Source organism: Mustela lutreola, chromosome 4, assembly GCF_030435805.1.
Source record: "Mustela lutreola isolate mMusLut2 chromosome 4, mMusLut2.pri, whole genome shotgun sequence".
NCBI classification, from domain to species: Eukaryota; Metazoa; Chordata; class Mammalia; order Carnivora; family Mustelidae; genus Mustela; species Mustela lutreola.
The window spans coordinates 8,871,414-8,891,500 of NC_081293.1; the positions used below are offsets into that span (position 1 = coordinate 8,871,414).

Here is a 20,087-nt window from a genome sequence, read left to right on the forward strand (position 1 = left end):
CTTCCGCTGCAGCTCCTCCTGGCAAACCTGGCAGCGGACAGTGGCAGGGGATCTCGGTGGGCCCTGAGGCTAGGCTAAGTTGGAGCCAAAGCCCTGGGGATGCAGCTGGTCACTGTAACAAATACCAGAGTCCTCCAAGAGAAGGGCCAGGCCTCTTCTTTAGTTTCTCGAAACATGAGAGTTGAATTCCAAGAGGAAACATGCTGGGCTTGGATACAGCTACTCACCTGGGGTAGTAGTAGTGCTTTGTACTCCTACAAAAAAAAGAGGACATATGGTCAGTCTCTGGGAAGACTGTGCAGAAAGAAGCCTTACGGGGTCCAGAGAACCAGAAATACTGAGTGCCTGACCCCCTGTCACTAAGAAGACTTTCAGAGAGGGACCTGTTAGCCTCACAGAGGATACCACCAAAAAAACGAAAAAAAGTACTGCAGGAATTCGTTCTCACAACTTTTATGCCCACTAACACACGGCTGTTTGACGGGCTCAAAAAGATGCTGTGTCCTCCCGTGAAACACAGCCACATCAGTATGGTTGGAGATTGGTGATGCAACGTTCCTCTCAATCTAAGAGGGAAAATGGCCGCCATTCAGCAAACTCAGGAAGATGAAGCAACCGTGAGAGAAAATAGCACTTCTAGGATATTAACAAGCAGAAGTAGAGGCTCCAAATCTTGAGGACCCACCTGAGCAGACAACACCAGCATCTTCTCCATGGCCACAGTTGTGCGAGTTCCAGCCATTGTGAGGGCATCCCCATAGGTAGGACTCGTGCCCGGAGCAGCGCACGTCATCCAGCACAATCGGCCCTGAGCCTTGACCAAACCGGGCACTTCCGGGGGCCGACCTGGCCCAGCCGCAGCCCAGCTGCCTGCACACCACGTTGGCATCATTGGTGTCCCAGCTGTCGTCACACACGGTGCCCCAAGAGCCTCGGTACAGGACCTCCACGCGGCCCTGACAACGGTCACCTCCGTTCACCAGCCTCAGGGCCAAGCCTGAATCAGTCCCTGAGGGATCCAGAACAGAAATCTCCCTTCATGTCTCTCTCAAGCTCATAAGCTTAGAACATTTGTAAGACCCAAGGCTTGATCCCGAACTAATCCCCTGGGCACAGAATGACCTTCAACATGCCAAAGGTCAATCCTCAGCACAGGGAAGAGCAGAGATGTCCCAGTCAGCTCAAGGCTGAGGATGCTCCACTGAAAGAAGCAACCCAGGACTTGGATGGAAGTGAGGGGGTAGACAAGCCTAATGCGCCCTGGGCACACCCAGCATGGAGCTCTCCAGCTGAGGTGCATGACGGGACCCGTGCCTCAGAGGACAACATCTAGTCTTCATAGCATTCTGACTTGGTTCTGCCAACATCCAGGAAGGAATGCTCCTCGGAAGAGAGGTACCAGCCCAGCACATGGCCCTACTCATCTCAGGGCTTGACCCCATGGCCTGGGAGCCACAAGACCAGCATAGTTCCAGCAGTCCTAGAGAGGCCTCCAGGGCTTCCATGGAGCCCCTGGGGGAGGACCTTTGCTAAACATAAGCCCAGGATCCCCATGGAATCAGTGGGCCACCCTGTAAGATGAGACCCGGGATCTGATCTTCAGAGACTTCTCTCTCTATCCCCCAGCGACACACACGCACACACACACACACAGGAAGTTATGGAAGGACACACCTGAGATACCTCCTTTCACTTCCAAACCGAAGCTTTATCTAGAAGCAGAGAATGATTCTGGGAGGGTGGACGAAATACTTACCGAAATCTGTGGTTGAAGCTGTGGTGGTGGTGAACCAGGTGGTGTCTGTATAGGGCAAAAACAGTAAAGATCAGAGTTAGACAGCATGGAAAGAATTTGTGAAAATTGCATATGGCAGGCATGGTGAACGTAATCCATTTGCATCCTGCCACACTCCCCCTACTCTAGTGTCCTGCTCTGCTAGCTTTTCATGGACAAAGGCGTTGGAGAAGCGAACTAGGTGCCTCCACATCTCTAAGCCTGGCTTGCTCTTTTGTCCCATAGAAGGTTTGCAATGGGTCTCTCTTGAGTCATGTAGATCTGAGGGCATTGGCATAGCAAAACTTGGCAGAAAGAGTCAGTGGTGCTGAGGGTCCCTATGGAGCCAAACAGCTCTCTCAGGACTTAGAACTCCTCCGTCACCTGGGAACTCCCATCCCTTGTAACTGCCTTGTTAGAAGCACATCTGTTTCAAAGGAATCTGGCACTGTCCCTGACCCAGGGACAGGAGCCAGCCTGCCCTGCTGGCTCTTTGGTAGGAGGGCGCCAGTCCTCAGTGTCCATTCTCCCACTCAACCTATCTGCCCGGATTAAATGAGAGCTGAGATTCATGGTGCACGGGCCAGTTCTCTGAAACCGCAGGAAGCCATTTATTGGGACAGTTTCCCCATACTGCATGGAACTCATGGACTCATGGGAAGGTGACACTCTTAAGGATGCTACCTCCAGTTAAGACTCCTGTGAATCCCACATCTAGTTAAGGATTGCCAGTATCACAGTGACAGTGGGACCAGTTTCTACATGCTGTAAAGCACACTGAGCCAGGGACTCAGGGCCAGGACTGAATCCCTCAGTCCACTGGGAGATGAGGGAGGAGATCAGTGTCTCTGCCAACATTCTGATGTTACAACAGCATTGATGGCCACCGGACCACGTATATAGCAAAGACCATAGAACACTTAACATCAGAAGAGTTAGCATTTAGTGAGCACATTCTATGTACCAGGCACTATGTTAACTTTAGTCCAGTAAACTTATTGCTTTCCTCTGGGAAAAATTGGGGAGGGATGCAGGACTGAAAAAGTATTCTGCATCAGAGGATCATTCCTAAGAATCAGGAGATGTGAACAGCGCAAGTGTCCTGCAATTCAGGACTAGTTCACTATTTCATGCTCACAGCTGTGTAACGAAATACAAGGCAGGCATTTAAATGGCTGCGGAGAAAATATCCAATGACAGAATCAAGTGGCCATGTCATTTCTTAAGAGCGAGGGAAAGCTATCGAGCAACAGCCACGAGGTAAACTTTACTTGGAAAGGATCGATTATTGGTGAAAATATCCATTCATTGTCTCCCTTCCTTCTCGCAAAGCTCCTGAGGTACCCCAAGAAATGCAGGATTTTAGTTTCTTCTTTGAAGAACAACATACTTCACTTGCTTAGAGGAAGGGGAAGTAGGTCTCCTCATTAAAACGAAAGTCATCCACCCGGCAGCGGGATAAAAAGGCTGAGTGTCTGGAAGGTAAGCGACTGGCTGTGTGTGGGCACGTTGGGAGCCGTATACAGCAGGGAGATTGTACTGACAGGCTGACCTGGGATGTGCATTGACAGACACGGGCTGCTTCCACAGCCCAAGCCCTCAGGTGGACAAACGTGAGACTTACCAGTATTGGTTGCAGGTGATGAATGCCACCAATCTGGAAGGAAGGTGAAGTGATTTTAGGATTTTATTGGGAAAGTTTTCATTCCACGGTCATTAGTTTGTAAGGAAACGTAACTCTACACAAATCTCTCCCTGACGGCCGCACTTCTCAGAACCTGGACCATTCCAGTGTGCACTGCGAATGGCCCAGACGGGCGAGAGTGTGGAGCTACCCTGCGCAACACACTTGGCACTGAATGTTGTCACTGGGGGGCAAAAGAAACCTTGGGGATTACTCTCCCAACGGGATAGGATTCTGGAACACACAAGCCGTGGTTGGCGTATTCCTTGTCTTATCTGTCAAATGATCACATTTCTGACACGAGCAGTTGCTCTGCTCTGAAATGAGCAGAGGAGACCAAAAATCCTTCCGCTGCAGCTCCTCCTGGCAAACCTGGCAGCGGACAGTGGCAGGGGATCTCGGTGGGCCCTGAGGCTAGGCTAAGTTGGAGCCAAAGCCCTGGGGACACAGCTGGTCACTGTAACAAATACTAGAGTCCTCCAAGAGAAGGGCCAGACCTCTTCTTTAGTTTCTGGAAACATGAGAGTTAAATTCCAGAGAGGACACATTCTGGGCTCGGATACAGCTACTCACCTGGGATAGTAGCAGTGCTTTGTACTCCTACAAAAAAAGAGGACACGTTGTCAGTTTCTGGGAAGACTGTGCAGGAAGAAGCCTTACGGGGTCCAGAGAACCAGAAATGCTGAGTGCCTGACCCCTTGTTGCTAAGAAGAATTTCAGAGAGGGGTCCTGTGGTAGCCGAACAGTGGATACCACCAAAAAAAAAAAAAAAAAAAAAAGTACTGCAGGAATTTGTTCTCACAACTTTTATGCGCACTAACACACGTCTGTTCGACGGGCTCAAAAAGATGCTGTGTCCTCCCGTGAAACACAACCACATCAGTATGGTCGGAGATTGGTGATGCACGTTCCTCTCAATAAGAGGGAAAATGGCCGCCCTTTGACAAAATCAGGAAGATGAGGCGAACATGAGAGAAAATAGCTCTTCTAGAGAATTAACAAGCAGAGGTAGAGGTTCAAAATCTTGAGGACCCACCTGAGCAGACAACACCAGCATCTTCTCCATGGCCACAGTTGTGCGAGTTCCAGCCGTTGTGAGGGCAGCTCCACAGGTAGGACTCGTGCCCGGAGCAGCGCACGTCGTCCAGCACAATCGGCCCTGAGCCTTGACCAAACCGGGCACTTCCGGGGGCCGACCTGGCCCAGCCGCAGCCCAGCTGCCTGCACACCACGTTGGCGTCATTGGTGTCCCAGCTGTCGTCACACACGGTGCCCCAAGAGCCTCGGTACAGGACCTCCACGCGGCCCTGACAACGGTCACCTCCGTTCACCAGCCTCAGGGCCAAGCCTGAATCAGTCCCTGAGGGATCCAGAACAGAAATCTCCCTTCATGTCTCTCTCAAGCTCATAAGCTTAGAACATTTGTAAGACCCAAGGCTTGATCCCGAACTAATCCCATGGGCACGGAATGACCTTCAACATGCCAAAGGTCAATCCTCAGCACAGGGAAGAGCAGAGACGTCCCAGTCAGCTCAAGGCTGAGGATGCTCCACTGAAAGAAGCAACCCATGACCTGGATGGCAGTGAGGGGGTGGACAAGCGTAATGCGCCCTGGGCACACCCAGCATGGACCTCTCCAGCCACTGGGGCATGACGGGATCCGTGCCTCAGTAGACAACTTCTAGTCTTCCGTAGCATTCTGACTTGGTTCTGCCAACATCCCAGGAAGGGATGTCCCTTGGGAAGAGAGGTACCAGCCCAGCACATGGCCCTCATCTTCTCAGGGATCGACCCCATGGCCTGGGAGCCAGAAAACCAGCATAGTTCCAGCAGTCCTAGAGTGGCCTCCAGGGCTTCCACGGAGGCCCTGGGGGAGGACCTTTGCTGAACATGAGCCCAGGAATCCCATGGAAACAGTGGGCCACCCTGTAAGATGAGACCCGGCATCTGATCTTCAGAGACTTCTCTCTCTAACCCCCAGTGACACACACGCGTGCGCACACACACACAGGAAGGAGGTTGTGGAAGGACACACCATGAGATGCCTCCTGTCACTTCCAAACCCAAGCTTTATCTAGAAGCTGAAAATGATCCTGGGAGTGTGGACGAAATACTTACCGAAATCTGTGGTTGAAGCTGTGGTGGTGTCGAACCAGGTGGTGTCTGTATAGGGCAACAACAGTAAAGATCAGAGTTAGACATCATGGAAAGCATTTTGTGAAAATTGCATATGGCAGGCATGGTGAACGTTGTCCATCTGTATCCTGCCTCACTCCCCCTGCTCTAGTCTCCTGCTCTACTAGCTTTTCCGGGACAAAGGCGCTAGGGAAGCCAACCAGGTGCCTCCACATCTCTAAGCCTGGCTTGTTCTTATGTCCCATAGAAAACATTTGCCACGCTTCTCTCTTGACTCATGTAGATCTGAGGACTTTGGCATAGCAAAAGCTTGACGGAAAGTGTCAGGGGTGTTGAGGGTTCCTATGTAGCCAAATAGCTCTCTCAGGATATAGAACTCCTCATCACCTGGGACACTCCCATCCCTTGCAACTGCCTTGTTAGAAGCACATCTGCATCAAAGGATCGGGTGCTGTCCCTGACCCGGGGACAGGATCCAGCCTGCCCTGCTGGCTCTTTGGTAGGAGGGCGCCAGTCCTCAGTGTCCATTCTCCCACTCAACCTATCTGCCCGGATTACACGAGAGCTGAGATTCATGGCGCACGGGCCAGTTCTCTGAAACCGCAGGAAGCCATTTATTGGGACAGTTTCCCCATACTGCATGGAACTTCATGGACTCATGGGAAGGTGACACCCTTAAGAATGCGACCTCCAGTTAAGACTCCTGAGAATCCCACATCTAGTTAAGGATTGCCAGGATCTCAGTGACAGTGGGGACCAGTAAAGTGTCCACAGGTTCTCCAAAGAGCAGTGGTTGTGTCAGCGCGACAGCAGGGTGAGAGGGACATAATAGCCTGAGGATTGTGCCGCGGACTCACCTGGCTGGCGAGTTGTGAACTGAGGCCAAGTGGCTGAGAGAAAGAAACAAGAGTCAGTCACACAGCACACAGGTGCCCCAACGGGACCAAGGGTTGAAGAAACTCAGCTATACCACCTGAGATATCCAGTTTCTACATGCCGTAAGGCACACTGAGCCAGGGACTCAGAGCCAGGACTGAATCCCTCAGTCCTCTGGGAGATGAGGGAGGAGATCAGTGTCTCTGCCAACATTCTGAAATGTTACAACTGCCTTGATGGCCACCGGACCACGTATATAGCAAAGACCATAGAATACTTAACATCAGAAGAGTTAGCATTTAGTGAGCACATTCTATGTACCAGGCACTATGTTAACTTTAGTCCAGTAAACTTATTGCTTTCCTCTGGGAAAAATTGGGGAGGGATGCAGAGACTCAAAAACTATTCTGCATCAGAGGATCATTCCTAAGAATCAGGAGATGTGAACAGCGCAAGTGTCCTGCCATTCAGGACTAGTTCACTATTTCATGCTCACAGCTGTGTAACGAAATACAAGGCAGGCATTTAAACGGCTGCGGAGAATATATCCAATGACAGAATCAAGTGGCCATGTCATTTCTTAAGAGCGAGGGAAAGCTATCGAGCAACAGCCATGAGGTAAACTTTACTTGGAAAGGATCGATTATTGGTGAAAATATCCATTCATTGTCTCCCTTCCTTCTCTCAAAGCTTCTGAGGTACCCCCAAGAAATGCATCATTTAAGTTTCTTCTTTGAAGAACAACTTATTTCACTTGCTTAGAGGAAGGGGAAGTAGGTCTCCTCATTAAAACGAAAGTCATCCACCCGGCAGCGGGATAAAAAGGCTGAGTGTCTGGAAGGTAAGCGACTGGCTGTGTGTGGGCAGCCTGGGAGCCGTATACAGCAGGGAGATTGTACTGACAGGCTGACCTGGGATGTGCATTGACAGACACGGGCTGCTTCCACAACCCAAGCCCTCAGGTGTACAAACATGAGACTTACCAGTATTGGTTGCAGGTGATGAATGCCACCAATCTGGAAGGAAGGTGAAGTGATTTTAGGATTTTATTGGGAAAGTTTTCATTCCACGGTCATTAGTTTGTAAGGAAACGTAACTCTACACAAATCTCTCCCTGACGGCCGCACTTCTCAGAACCTGGACCATTCCAGTGTGCACTGCGAATGGCCCAGACGGGCGAGAGTGTGGAGCTACCCTGCGCAACACACTTGGCACTGAATGTTGTCACTGGGGGGCAAAAGAAACCTTGGGGATTACTCTCCCAACGGGATAGGATTCTGGAACACACAAGCCGTGGTTGGCGTATTCCTTGTCTTATCTGTCAAATGATCACATTTCTGACACGAGCAGTTGCTCTGCTCTGAAATGAGCAGAGGAGACCAAAAATCCTTCCGCTGCAGCTCCTCCTGGCAAACCTGGCAGCGGACAGTGGCAGGGGATCTCGGTGGGCCCTGAGGCTAGGCTAAGTTGGAGCCAAAGCCCTGGGGACACAGCTGGTCACTGTAACAAATACTAGAGTCCTCCAAGAGAAGGGCCAGACCTCTTCTTTAGTTTCTGGAAACATGAGAGTTAAATTCCAGAGAGGACACATTCTGGGCTCGGATACAGCTACTCACCTGGGATAGTAGCAGTGCTTTGTACTCCTACAAAAAAAGAGGACACGTTGTCAGTTTCTGGGAAGACTGTGCAGGAAGAAGCCTTACGGGGTCCAGAGAACCAGAAATGCTGAGTGCCTGACCCCTTGTTGCTAAGAAGAATTTCAGAGAGGGGTCCTGTGGTAGCCGAACAGTGGATACCACCAAAAAAAAAAAAAAAAAAAAAAAGTACTGCAGGAATTTGTTCTCACAACTTTTATGCGCACTAACACACGTCTGTTCGACGGGCTCAAAAAGATGCTGTGTCCTCCCGTGAAACACAACCACATCAGTATGGTCGGAGATTGGTGATGCACGTTCCTCTCAATAAGAGGGAAAATGGCCGCCCTTTGACAAAATCAGGAAGATGAGGCGAACATGAGAGAAAATAGCTCTTCTAGAGAATTAACAAGCAGAGGTAGAGGTTCAAAATCTTGAGGACCCACCTGAGCAGACAACACCAGCATCTTCTCCATGGCCACAGTTGTGCGAGTTCCAGCCGTTGTGAGGGCAGCTCCACAGGTAGGACTCGTGCCCGGAGCAGCGCACGTCGTCCAGCACAATCGGCCCTGAGCCTTGACCAAACCGGGCACTTCCGGGGGCCGACCTGGCCCAGCCGCAGCCCAGCTGCCTGCACACCACGTTGGCGTCATTGGTGTCCCAGCTGTCGTCACACACGGTGCCCCAAGAGCCTCGGTACAGGACCTCCACGCGGCCCTGACAACGGTCACCTCCGTTCACCAGCCTCAGGGCCAAGCCTGAATCAGTCCCTGAGGGATCCAGAACAGAAATCTCCCTTCATGTCTCTCTCAAGCTCATAAGCTTAGAACATTTGTAAGACCCAAGGCTTGATCCCGAACTAATCCCATGGGCACGGAATGACCTTCAACATGCCAAAGGTCAATCCTCAGCACAGGGAAGAGCAGAGACGTCCCAGTCAGCTCAAGGCTGAGGATGCTCCACTGAAAGAAGCAACCCATGACCTGGATGGCAGTGAGGGGGTGGACAAGCGTAATGCGCCCTGGGCACACCCAGCATGGACCTCTCCAGCCACTGGGGCATGACGGGATCCGTGCCTCAGTAGACAACTTCTAGTCTTCCGTAGCATTCTGACTTGGTTCTGCCAACATCCCAGGAAGGGATGTCCCTTGGGAAGAGAGGTACCAGCCCAGCACATGGCCCTCATCTTCTCAGGGATCGACCCCATGGCCTGGGAGCCAGAAAACCAGCATAGTTCCAGCAGTCCTAGAGTGGCCTCCAGGGCTTCCACGGAGGCCCTGGGGGAGGACCTTTGCTGAACATGAGCCCAGGAATCCCATGGAAACAGTGGGCCACCCTGTAAGATGAGACCCGGCATCTGATCTTCAGAGACTTCTCTCTCTAACCCCCAGTGACACACACGCGTGCGCACACACACACAGGAAGGAGGTTGTGGAAGGACACACCATGAGATGCCTCCTGTCACTTCCAAACCCAAGCTTTATCTAGAAGCTGAAAATGATCCTGGGAGTGTGGACGAAATACTTACCGAAATCTGTGGTTGAAGCTGTGGTGGTGTCGAACCAGGTGGTGTCTGTATAGGGCAACAACAGTAAAGATCAGAGTTAGACATCATGGAAAGCATTTTGTGAAAATTGCATATGGCAGGCATGGTGAACGTTGTCCATCTGTATCCTGCCTCACTCCCCCTGCTCTAGTCTCCTGCTCTACTAGCTTTTCCGGGACAAAGGCGCTAGGGAAGCCAACCAGGTGCCTCCACATCTCTAAGCCTGGCTTGTTCTTATGTCCCATAGAAAACATTTGCCACGCTTCTCTCTTGACTCATGTAGATCTGAGGACTTTGGCATAGCAAAAGCTTGACGGAAAGTGTCAGGGGTGTTGAGGGTTCCTATGTAGCCAAATAGCTCTCTCAGGATATAGAACTCCTCATCACCTGGGACACTCCCATCCCTTGCAACTGCCTTGTTAGAAGCACATCTGCATCAAAGGATCGGGTGCTGTCCCTGACCCGGGGACAGGATCCAGCCTGCCCTGCTGGCTCTTTGGTAGGAGGGCGCCAGTCCTCAGTGTCCATTCTCCCACTCAACCTATCTGCCCGGATTACACGAGAGCTGAGATTCATGGCGCACGGGCCAGTTCTCTGAAACCGCAGGAAGCCATTTATTGGGACAGTTTCCCCATACTGCATGGAACTTCATGGACTCATGGGAAGGTGACACCCTTAAGAATGCGACCTCCAGTTAAGACTCCTGAGAATCCCACATCTAGTTAAGGATTGCCAGGATCTCAGTGACAGTGGGGACCAGTAAAGTGTCCACAGGTTCTCCAAAGAGCAGTGGTTGTGTCAGCGCGACAGCAGGGTGAGAGGGACATAATAGCCTGAGGATTGTGCCGCGGACTCACCTGGCTGGCGAGTTGTGAACTGAGGCCAAGTGGCTGAGAGAAAGAAACAAGAGTCAGTCACACAGCACACAGGTGCCCCAACGGGACCAAGGGTTGAAGAAACTCAGCTATACCACCTGAGATATCCAGTTTCTACATGCCGTAAGGCACACTGAGCCAGGGACTCAGAGCCAGGACTGAATCCCTCAGTCCTCTGGGAGATGAGGGAGGAGATCAGTGTCTCTGCCAACATTCTGAAATGTTACAACTGCCTTGATGGCCACCGGACCACGTATATAGCAAAGACCATAGAATACTTAACATCAGAAGAGTTAGCATTTAGTGAGCACATTCTATGTACCAGGCACTATGTTAACTTTAGTCCAGTAAACTTATTGCTTTCCTCTGGGAAAAATTGGGGAGGGATGCAGAGACTCAAAAACTATTCTGCATCAGAGGATCATTCCTAAGAATCAGGAGATGTGAACAGCGCAAGTGTCCTGCCATTCAGGACTAGTTCACTATTTCATGCTCACAGCTGTGTAACGAAATACAAGGCAGGCATTTAAACGGCTGCGGAGAATATATCCAATGACAGAATCAAGTGGCCATGTCATTTCTTAAGAGCGAGGGAAAGCTATCGAGCAACAGCCATGAGGTAAACTTTACTTGGAAAGGATCGATTATTGGTGAAAATATCCATTCATTGTCTCCCTTCCTTCTCTCAAAGCTTCTGAGGTACCCCCAAGAAATGCATCATTTAAGTTTCTTCTTTGAAGAACAACTTATTTCACTTGCTTAGAGGAAGGGGAAGTAGGTCTCCTCATTAAAACGAAAGTCATCCACCCGGCAGCGGGATAAAAAGGCTGAGTGTCTGGAAGGTAAGCGACTGGCTGTGTGTGGGCAGCCTGGGAGCCGTATACAGCAGGGAGATTGTACTGACAGGCTGACCTGGGATGTGCATTGACAGACACGGGCTGCTTCCACAACCCAAGCCCTCAGGTGTACAAACATGAGACTTACCAGTATTGGTTGCAGGTGATGAATGCCACCAATCTGGAAGGAAGGTGAAGTGATTTTAGGATTTTATTGGGAAAGTTTTCATTCCACGGTCATTAGTTTGTAAGGAAACGTAACTCTACACAAATCTCTCCCTGACGGCCGCACTTCTCAGAACCTGGACCATTCCAGTGTGCACTGCGAATGGCCCAGACGGGCGAGAGTGTGGAGCTACCCTGCGCAACACACTTGGCACTGAATGTTGTCACTGGGGGGCAAAAGAAACCTTGGGGATTACTCTCCCAACGGGATAGGATTCTGGAACACACAAGCCGTGGTTGGCGTATTCCTTGTCTTATCTGTCAAATGATCACATTTCTGACACGAGCAGTTGCTCTGCTCTGAAATGAGCAGAGGAGACCAAAAATCCTTCCGCTGCAGCTCCTCCTGGCAAACCTGGCAGCGGACAGTGGCAGGGGATCTCGGTGGGCCCTGAGGCTAGGCTAAGTTGGAGCCAAAGCCCTGGGGACACAGCTGGTCACTGTAACAAATACTAGAGTCCTCCAAGAGAAGGGCCAGACCTCTTCTTTAGTTTCTGGAAACATGAGAGTTAAATTCCAGAGAGGACACATTCTGGGCTCGGATACAGCTACTCACCTGGGATAGTAGCAGTGCTTTGTACTCCTACAAAAAAAGAGGACACGTTGTCAGTTTCTGGGAAGACTGTGCAGGAAGAAGCCTTACGGGGTCCAGAGAACCAGAAATGCTGAGTGCCTGACCCCTTGTTGCTAAGAAGAATTTCAGAGAGGGGTCCTGTGGTAGCCGAACAGTGGATACCACCAAAAAAAAAAAAAAAAAAAAAAAGTACTGCAGGAATTTGTTCTCACAACTTTTATGCGCACTAACACACGTCTGTTCGACGGGCTCAAAAAGATGCTGTGTCCTCCCGTGAAACACAACCACATCAGTATGGTCGGAGATTGGTGATGCACGTTCCTCTCAATAAGAGGGAAAATGGCCGCCCTTTGACAAAATCAGGAAGATGAGGCGAACATGAGAGAAAATAGCTCTTCTAGAGAATTAACAAGCAGAGGTAGAGGTTCAAAATCTTGAGGACCCACCTGAGCAGACAACACCAGCATCTTCTCCATGGCCACAGTTGTGCGAGTTCCAGCCGTTGTGAGGGCAGCTCCACAGGTAGGACTCGTGCCCGGAGCAGCGCACGTCGTCCAGCACAATCGGCCCTGAGCCTTGACCAAACCGGGCACTTCCGGGGGCCGACCTGGCCCAGCCGCAGCCCAGCTGCCTGCACACCACGTTGGCGTCATTGGTGTCCCAGCTGTCGTCACACACGGTGCCCCAAGAGCCTCGGTACAGGACCTCCACGCGGCCCTGACAACGGTCACCTCCGTTCACCAGCCTCAGGGCCAAGCCTGAATCAGTCCCTGAGGGATCCAGAACAGAAATCTCCCTTCATGTCTCTCTCAAGCTCATAAGCTTAGAACATTTGTAAGACCCAAGGCTTGATCCCGAACTAATCCCATGGGCACGGAATGACCTTCAACATGCCAAAGGTCAATCCTCAGCACAGGGAAGAGCAGAGACGTCCCAGTCAGCTCAAGGCTGAGGATGCTCCACTGAAAGAAGCAACCCATGACCTGGATGGCAGTGAGGGGGTGGACAAGCGTAATGCGCCCTGGGCACACCCAGCATGGACCTCTCCAGCCACTGGGGCATGACGGGATCCGTGCCTCAGTAGACAACTTCTAGTCTTCCGTAGCATTCTGACTTGGTTCTGCCAACATCCCAGGAAGGGATGTCCCTTGGGAAGAGAGGTACCAGCCCAGCACATGGCCCTCATCTTCTCAGGGATCGACCCCATGGCCTGGGAGCCAGAAAACCAGCATAGTTCCAGCAGTCCTAGAGTGGCCTCCAGGGCTTCCACGGAGGCCCTGGGGGAGGACCTTTGCTGAACATGAGCCCAGGAATCCCATGGAAACAGTGGGCCACCCTGTAAGATGAGACCCGGCATCTGATCTTCAGAGACTTCTCTCTCTAACCCCCAGTGACACACACGCGTGCGCACACACACACAGGAAGGAGGTTGTGGAAGGACACACCATGAGATGCCTCCTGTCACTTCCAAACCCAAGCTTTATCTAGAAGCTGAAAATGATCCTGGGAGTGTGGACGAAATACTTACCGAAATCTGTGGTTGAAGCTGTGGTGGTGTCGAACCAGGTGGTGTCTGTATAGGGCAACAACAGTAAAGATCAGAGTTAGACATCATGGAAAGCATTTTGTGAAAATTGCATATGGCAGGCATGGTGAACGTTGTCCATCTGTATCCTGCCTCACTCCCCCTGCTCTAGTCTCCTGCTCTACTAGCTTTTCCGGGACAAAGGCGCTAGGGAAGCCAACCAGGTGCCTCCACATCTCTAAGCCTGGCTTGTTCTTATGTCCCATAGAAAACATTTGCCACGCTTCTCTCTTGACTCATGTAGATCTGAGGACTTTGGCATAGCAAAAGCTTGACGGAAAGTGTCAGGGGTGTTGAGGGTCCCTATGTAGCCAAATAGCTCTCTCAGGATACAGAACTCCTCATCACCTGGGACACTCCCATCCCTTGCAACTGCCTTGTTAGAAGCACATCTGCATCAAAGGATCGGGTGCTGTCCCTGACCCGGGGACAGGATCCAGCCTGCCCTGCTGGCTCTTTGGTAGGAGGGCGCCAGTCCTCAGTGTCCATTCTCCCACTCAACCTATCTGCCCGGATTACACGAGAGCTGAGATTCATGGCGCACGGGCCAGTTCTCTGAAACCGCAGGAAGCCATTTATTGGGACAGTTTCCCCATACTGCATGGAACTTCATGGACTCATGGGAAGGTGACACCCTTAAGAATGCGACCTCCAGTTAAGACTCCTGAGAATCCCACATCTAGTTAAGGATTGCCAGGATCTCAGTGACAGTGGGGACCAGTAAAGTGTCCACAGGTTCTCCAAAGAGCAGTGGTTGTGTCAGCGCGACAGCAGGGTGAGAGGGACATAATAGCCTGAGGATTGTGCCGCGGACTCACCTGGCTGGCGAGTTGTGAACTGAGGCCAAGTGGCTGAGAGAAAGAAACAAGAGTCAGTCACACAGCACACAGGTGCCCCAACGGGACCAAGGGTTGAAGAAACTCAGCTATACCACCTGAGATATCCAGTTTCTACATGCCGTAAGGCACACTGAGCCAGGGACTCAGAGCCAGGACTGAATCCCTCAGTCCTCTGGGAGATGAGGGAGGAGATCAGTGTCTCTGCCAACATTCTGAAATGTTACAACTGCCTTGATGGCCACCGGACCACGTATATAGCAAAGACCATAGAATACTTAACATCAGAAGAGTTAGCATTTAGTGAGCACATTCTATGTACCAGGCACTATGTTAACTTTAGTCCAGTAAACTTATTGCTTTCCTCTGGGAAAAATTGGGGAGGGATGCAGAGACTCAAAAACTATTCTGCATCAGAGGATCATTCCTAAGAATCAGGAGATGTGAACAGCGCAAGTGTCCTGCCATTCAGGACTAGTTCACTATTTCATGCTCACAGCTGTGTAACGAAATACAAGGCAGGCATTTAAACGGCTGCGGAGAATATATCCAATGACAGAATCAAGTGGCCATGTCATTTCTTAAGAGCGAGGGAAAGCTATCGAGCAACAGCCATGAGGTAAACTTTACTTGGAAAGGATCGATTATTGGTGAAAATATCCATTCATTGTCTCCCTTCCTTCTCTCAAAGCTTCTGAGGTACCCCCAAGAAATGCATCATTTAAGTTTCTTCTTTGAAGAACAACTTATTTCACTTGCTTAGAGGAAGGGGAAGTAGGTCTCCTCATTAAAACGAAAGTCATCCACCCGGCAGCGGGATAAAAAGGCTGAGTGTCTGGAAGGTAAGCGACTGGCTGTGTGTGGGCAGCCTGGGAGCCGTATACAGCAGGGAGATTGTACTGACAGGCTGACCTGGGATGTGCATTGACAGACACGGGCTGCTTCCACAACCCAAGCCCTCAGGTGTACAAACATGAGACTTACCAGTATTGGTTGCAGGTGATGAATGCCACCAATCTGGAAGGAAGGTGAAGTGATTTTAGGATTTTATTGGGAAAGTTTTCATTCCACGGTCATTAGTTTGTAAGGAAACGTAACTCTACACAAATCTCTCCCTGACGGCCGCACTTCTCAGAACCTGGACCATTCCAGTGTGCACTGCGAATGGCCCAGACGGGCGAGAGTGTGGAGCTACCCTGCGCAACACACTTGGCACTGAATGTTGTCACTGGGGGGCAAAAGAAACCTTGGGGATTACTCTCCCAACGGGATAGGATTCTGGAACACACAAGCCGTGGTTGGCGTATTCCTTGTCTTATCTGTCAAATGATCACATTTCTGACACGAGCAGTTGCTCTGCTCTGAAATGAGCAGAGGAGACCAAAAATCCTTCCGCTGCAGCTCCTCCTGGCAAACCTGGCAGCGGACAGTGGCAGGGGATCTCGGTGGGCCCTGAGGCTAGGCTAAGTTGGAGCCAAAGCCCTGGGGACACAGCTGGTCACTGTAACAAATACTAGAGTCCTCCAAGAGAAGGGCCAGACCTCTTCTTTAGTTTCTGGAAACATGAGAGTTAAATTCCAGAGAGGACACATTCTGGGCTCGGATACAGCTACTCACCTGGGATAGTAGCAGTGCTTTGTACTCCTACAAAAAAAGAGGACACGTTGTCAGTTTCTGGGAAGACTGTGCAGGAAGAAGCCTTACGGGGTCCAGAGAACCAGAAATGCTGAGTGCCTGACCCCTTGTTGCTAAGAAGAATTTCAGAGAGGGGTCCTGTGGTAGCCGAACAGTGGATACCACCAAAAAAAAAAAAAAAAAAAAAAAAGTACTGCAGGAATTTGTTCTCACAACTTTTATGCGCACTAACACACGTCTGTTCGACGGGCTCAAAAAGATGCTGTGTCCTCCCGTGAAACACAACCACATCAGTATGGTCGGAGATTGGTGATGCACGTTCCTCTCAATAAGAGGGAAAATGGCCGCCCTTTGACAAAATCAGGAAGATGAGGCGAACATGAGAGAAAATAGCTCTTCTAGAGAATTAACAAGCAGAGGTAGAGGTTCAAAATCTTGAGGACCCACCTGAGCAGACAACACCAGCATCTTCTCCATGGCCACAGTTGTGCGAGTTCCAGCCGTTGTGAGGGCAGCTCCACAGGTAGGACTCGTGCCCGGAGCAGCGCACGTCGTCCAGCACAATCGGCCCTGAGCCTTGACCAAACCGGGCACTTCCGGGGGCCGACCTGGCCCAGCCGCAGCCCAGCTGCCTGCACACCACGTTGGCGTCATTGGTGTCCCAGCTGTCGTCACACACGGTGCCCCAAGAGCCTCGGTACAGGACCTCCACGCGGCCCTGACAACGGTCACCTCCGTTCACCAGCCTCAGGGCCAAGCCTGAATCAGTCCCTGAGGGATCCAGAACAGAAATCTCCCTTCATGTCTCTCTCAAGCTCATAAGCTTAGAACATTTGTAAGACCCAAGGCTTGATCCCGAACTAATCCCATGGGCACGGAATGACCTTCAACATGCCAAAGGTCAATCCTCAGCACAGGGAAGAGCAGAGACGTCCCAGTCAGCTCAAGGCTGAGGATGCTCCACTGAAAGAAGCAACCCATGACCTGGATGGCAGTGAGGGGGTGGACAAGCGTAATGCGCCCTGGGCACACCCAGCATGGACCTCTCCAGCCACTGGGGCATGACGGGATCCGTGCCTCAGTAGACAACTTCTAGTCTTCCGTAGCATTCTGACTTGGTTCTGCCAACATCCCAGGAAGGGATGTCCCTTGGGAAGAGAGGTACCAGCCCAGCACATGGCCCTCATCTTCTCAGGGATCGACCCCATGGCCTGGGAGCCAGAAAACCAGCATAGTTCCAGCAGTCCTAGAGTGGCCTCCAGGGCTTCCACGGAGGCCCTGGGGGAGGACCTTTGCTGAACATGAGCCCAGGAATCCCATGGAAACAGTGGGCCACCCTGTAAGATGAGACCCGGCATCTGATCTTCAGAGACTTCTCTCTCTAACCCCCAGTGACACACACGCGTGCGCACACACACACAGGAAGGAGGTTGTGGAAGGACACACCATGAGATGCCTCCTGTCACTTCCAAACCCAAGCTTTATCTAGAAGCTGAAAATGATCCTGGGAGTGTGGACGAAATACTTACCGAAATCTGTGGTTGAAGCTGTGGTGGTGTCGAACCAGGTGGTGTCTGTATAGGGCAACAACAGTAAAGATCAGAGTTAGACATCATGGAAAGCATTTTGTGAAAATTGCATATGGCAGGCATGGTGAACGTTGTCCATCTGTATCCTGCCTCACTCCCCCTGCTCTAGTCTCCTGCTCTACTAGCTTTTCCGGGACAAAGGCGCTAGGGAAGCCAACCAGGTGCCTCCACATCTCTAAGCCTGGCTTGTTCTTATGTCCCATAGAAAACATTTGCCACGCTTCTCTCTTGACTCATGTAGATCTGAGGACTTTGGCATAGCAAAAGCTTGACGGAAAGTGTCAGGGGTGTTGAGGGTTCCTATGTAGCCAAATAGCTCTCTCAGGATATAGAACTCCTCATCACCTGGGACACTCCCATCCCTTGCAACTGCCTTGTTAGAAGCACATCTGCATCAAAGGATCGGGTGCTGTCCCTGACCCGGGGACAGGATCCAGCCTGCCCTGCTGGCTCTTTGGTAGGAGGGCGCCAGTCCTCAGTGTCCATTCTCCCACTCAACCTATCTGCCCGGATTACACGAGAGCTGAGATTCATGGCGCACGGGCCAGTTCTCTGAAACCGCAGGAAGCCATTTATTGGGACAGTTTCCCCATACTGCATGGAACTTCATGGACTCATGGGAAGGTGACACCCTTAAGAATGCGACCTCCAGTTAAGACTCCTGAGAATCCCACATCTAGTTAAGGATTGCCAGGATCTCAGTGACAGTGGGGACCAGTAAAGTGTCCACAGGTTCTCCAAAGAGCAGTGGTTGTGTCAGCGCGACAGCAGGGTGAGAGGGACATAATAGCCTGAGGATTGTGCCGCGGACTCACCTGGCTGGCGAGTTGTGAACTGAGGCCAAGTGGCTGAGAGAAAGAAACAAGAGTCAGTCACACAGCACACAGGTGCCCCAACGGGACCAAGGGTTGAAGAAACTCAGCTATACCACCTGAGATATCCAGTTTCTACATGCCGTAAGGCACACTGAGCCAGGGACTCAGAGCCAGGACTGAATCCCTCAGTCCTCTGGGAGATGAGGGAGGAGATCAGTGTCTCTGCCAACATTCTGAAATGTTACAACTGCCTTGATGGCCACCGGACCACGTATATAGCAAAGACCATAGAATACTTAACATCAGAAGAGTTAGCATTTAGTGAGCACATTCTATGTACCAGGCACTATGTTAACTTTAGTCCAGTAAACTTATTGCTTTCCTCTGGGAAAAATTGGGGAGGGATGCAGAGACTCAAAAACTATTCTGCATCAGAGGATCATTCCTAAGAATCAGGAGATGTGAACAGCGCAAGTGTCCTGCCATTCAGGACTAGTTCACTATTTCATGCTCACAGCTGTGTAACGAAATACAAGGCAGGCATTTAAACGGCTGCGGAGAATATATCCAATGACAGAATCAAGTGGCCATGTCATTTCTTAAGAGCGAGGGAAAGCTATCGAGCAACAGCCATGAGGTAAACTTTACTTGGAAAGGATCGATTATTGGTGAAAATATCCATTCATTGTCTCCCTTCCTTCTCTCAAAGCTTCTGAGGTACCCCCAAGAAATGCATCATTTAAGTTTCTTCTTTGAAGAACAACTTATTTCACTTGCTTAGAGGAAGGGGAAGTAGGTCTCCTCATTAAAACGAAAGTCATCCACCCGGCAGCGGGATAAAAAGGCTGAGTGTCTGGAAGGTAAGCGACTGGCTGTGTGTGGGCAGCCTGGGAGCCGTATACAGCAGGGAGATTGTACTGACAGGCTGACCTGGGATGTGCATTGACAGACACGGGCTGCTTCCACAACCCAAGCCCTCAGGTGTACAAACATGAGACTTACCAGTATTGGTTGCAGGTGATGAATGCCACCAATCTGGAAGGAAGGTGAAGTGATTTTAGGATTTTATTGGGAAAGTTTTCATTCCACGGTCATTAGTTTGTAAGGAAACGTAACTCTACACAAATCTCTCCCTGACGGCCGCACTTCTCAGAACCTGGACCATTCCAGTGTGCACTGCGAATGGCCCAGACGGGCGAGAGTGTGGAGCTACCCTGCGCAACACACTTGGCACTGAATGTTGTCACTGGGGGGCAAAAGAAACCTTGGGGATTACTCTCCCAACGGGATAGGATTCTGGAACACACAAGCCGTGGTTGGCGTATTCCTTGTCTTATCTGTCAAATGATCACATTTCTGACACGAGCAGTTGCTCTGCTCTGAAATGAGCAGAGGAGACCAAAAATCCTTCCGCTGCAGCTCCTCCTGGCAAACCTGGCAGCGGACAGTGGCAGGGGATCTCGGTGG

General features: G+C 51.0%; 1 protein-coding gene across 14 annotated transcripts in view; it reads right to left on the reverse strand.

Annotated features, from left to right (window-relative positions):
• DMBT1 (deleted in malignant brain tumors 1) overlaps positions 1–20,087 on the reverse strand; it is a 65,393-nt gene that overhangs the window by 13,168 nt on the left and 32,138 nt on the right. For 9 of the 14 annotated variants that reach the window (XM_059172947.1, XM_059172938.1, XM_059172952.1 and 6 more), the window contains 24 exons: positions 19,623–19,655; positions 18,621–18,653; positions 17,746–17,790; positions 16,664–16,987; positions 16,199–16,225; positions 15,566–15,598; positions 14,564–14,596; positions 13,689–13,733; positions 12,607–12,930; positions 12,143–12,169; positions 11,510–11,542; positions 10,508–10,540; positions 9,633–9,677; positions 8,551–8,874; positions 8,087–8,113; positions 7,454–7,486; positions 6,452–6,484; positions 5,577–5,621; positions 4,495–4,818; positions 4,032–4,058; positions 3,399–3,431; positions 1,757–1,801; positions 686–1,009; positions 228–254 (listed from right to left, as the gene is read on the reverse strand). In XM_059172947.1, coding sequence (XP_059028930.1) covers positions 228–254; positions 686–1,009; positions 1,757–1,801; positions 3,399–3,431; positions 4,032–4,058; positions 4,495–4,818; positions 5,577–5,621; positions 6,452–6,484; positions 7,454–7,486; positions 8,087–8,113; positions 8,551–8,874; positions 9,633–9,677; positions 10,508–10,540; positions 11,510–11,542; positions 12,143–12,169; positions 12,607–12,930; positions 13,689–13,733; positions 14,564–14,596; positions 15,566–15,598; positions 16,199–16,225; positions 16,664–16,987; positions 17,746–17,790; positions 18,621–18,653; positions 19,623–19,655 — 2,277 coding nt within the window. The remainder of the gene's footprint in view (positions 1–227; positions 255–685; positions 1,010–1,756; positions 1,802–3,398; positions 3,432–4,031; positions 4,059–4,494; positions 4,819–5,576; positions 5,622–6,451; positions 6,485–7,453; positions 7,487–8,086; positions 8,114–8,550; positions 8,875–9,632; positions 9,678–10,507; positions 10,541–11,509; positions 11,543–12,142; positions 12,170–12,606; positions 12,931–13,688; positions 13,734–14,563; positions 14,597–15,565; positions 15,599–16,198; positions 16,226–16,663; positions 16,988–17,745; positions 17,791–18,620; positions 18,654–19,622; positions 19,656–20,087) is intronic. The other 5 variants (XM_059172941.1, XM_059172942.1, XM_059172943.1 and 2 more) reach the window with 5 other exon arrangements.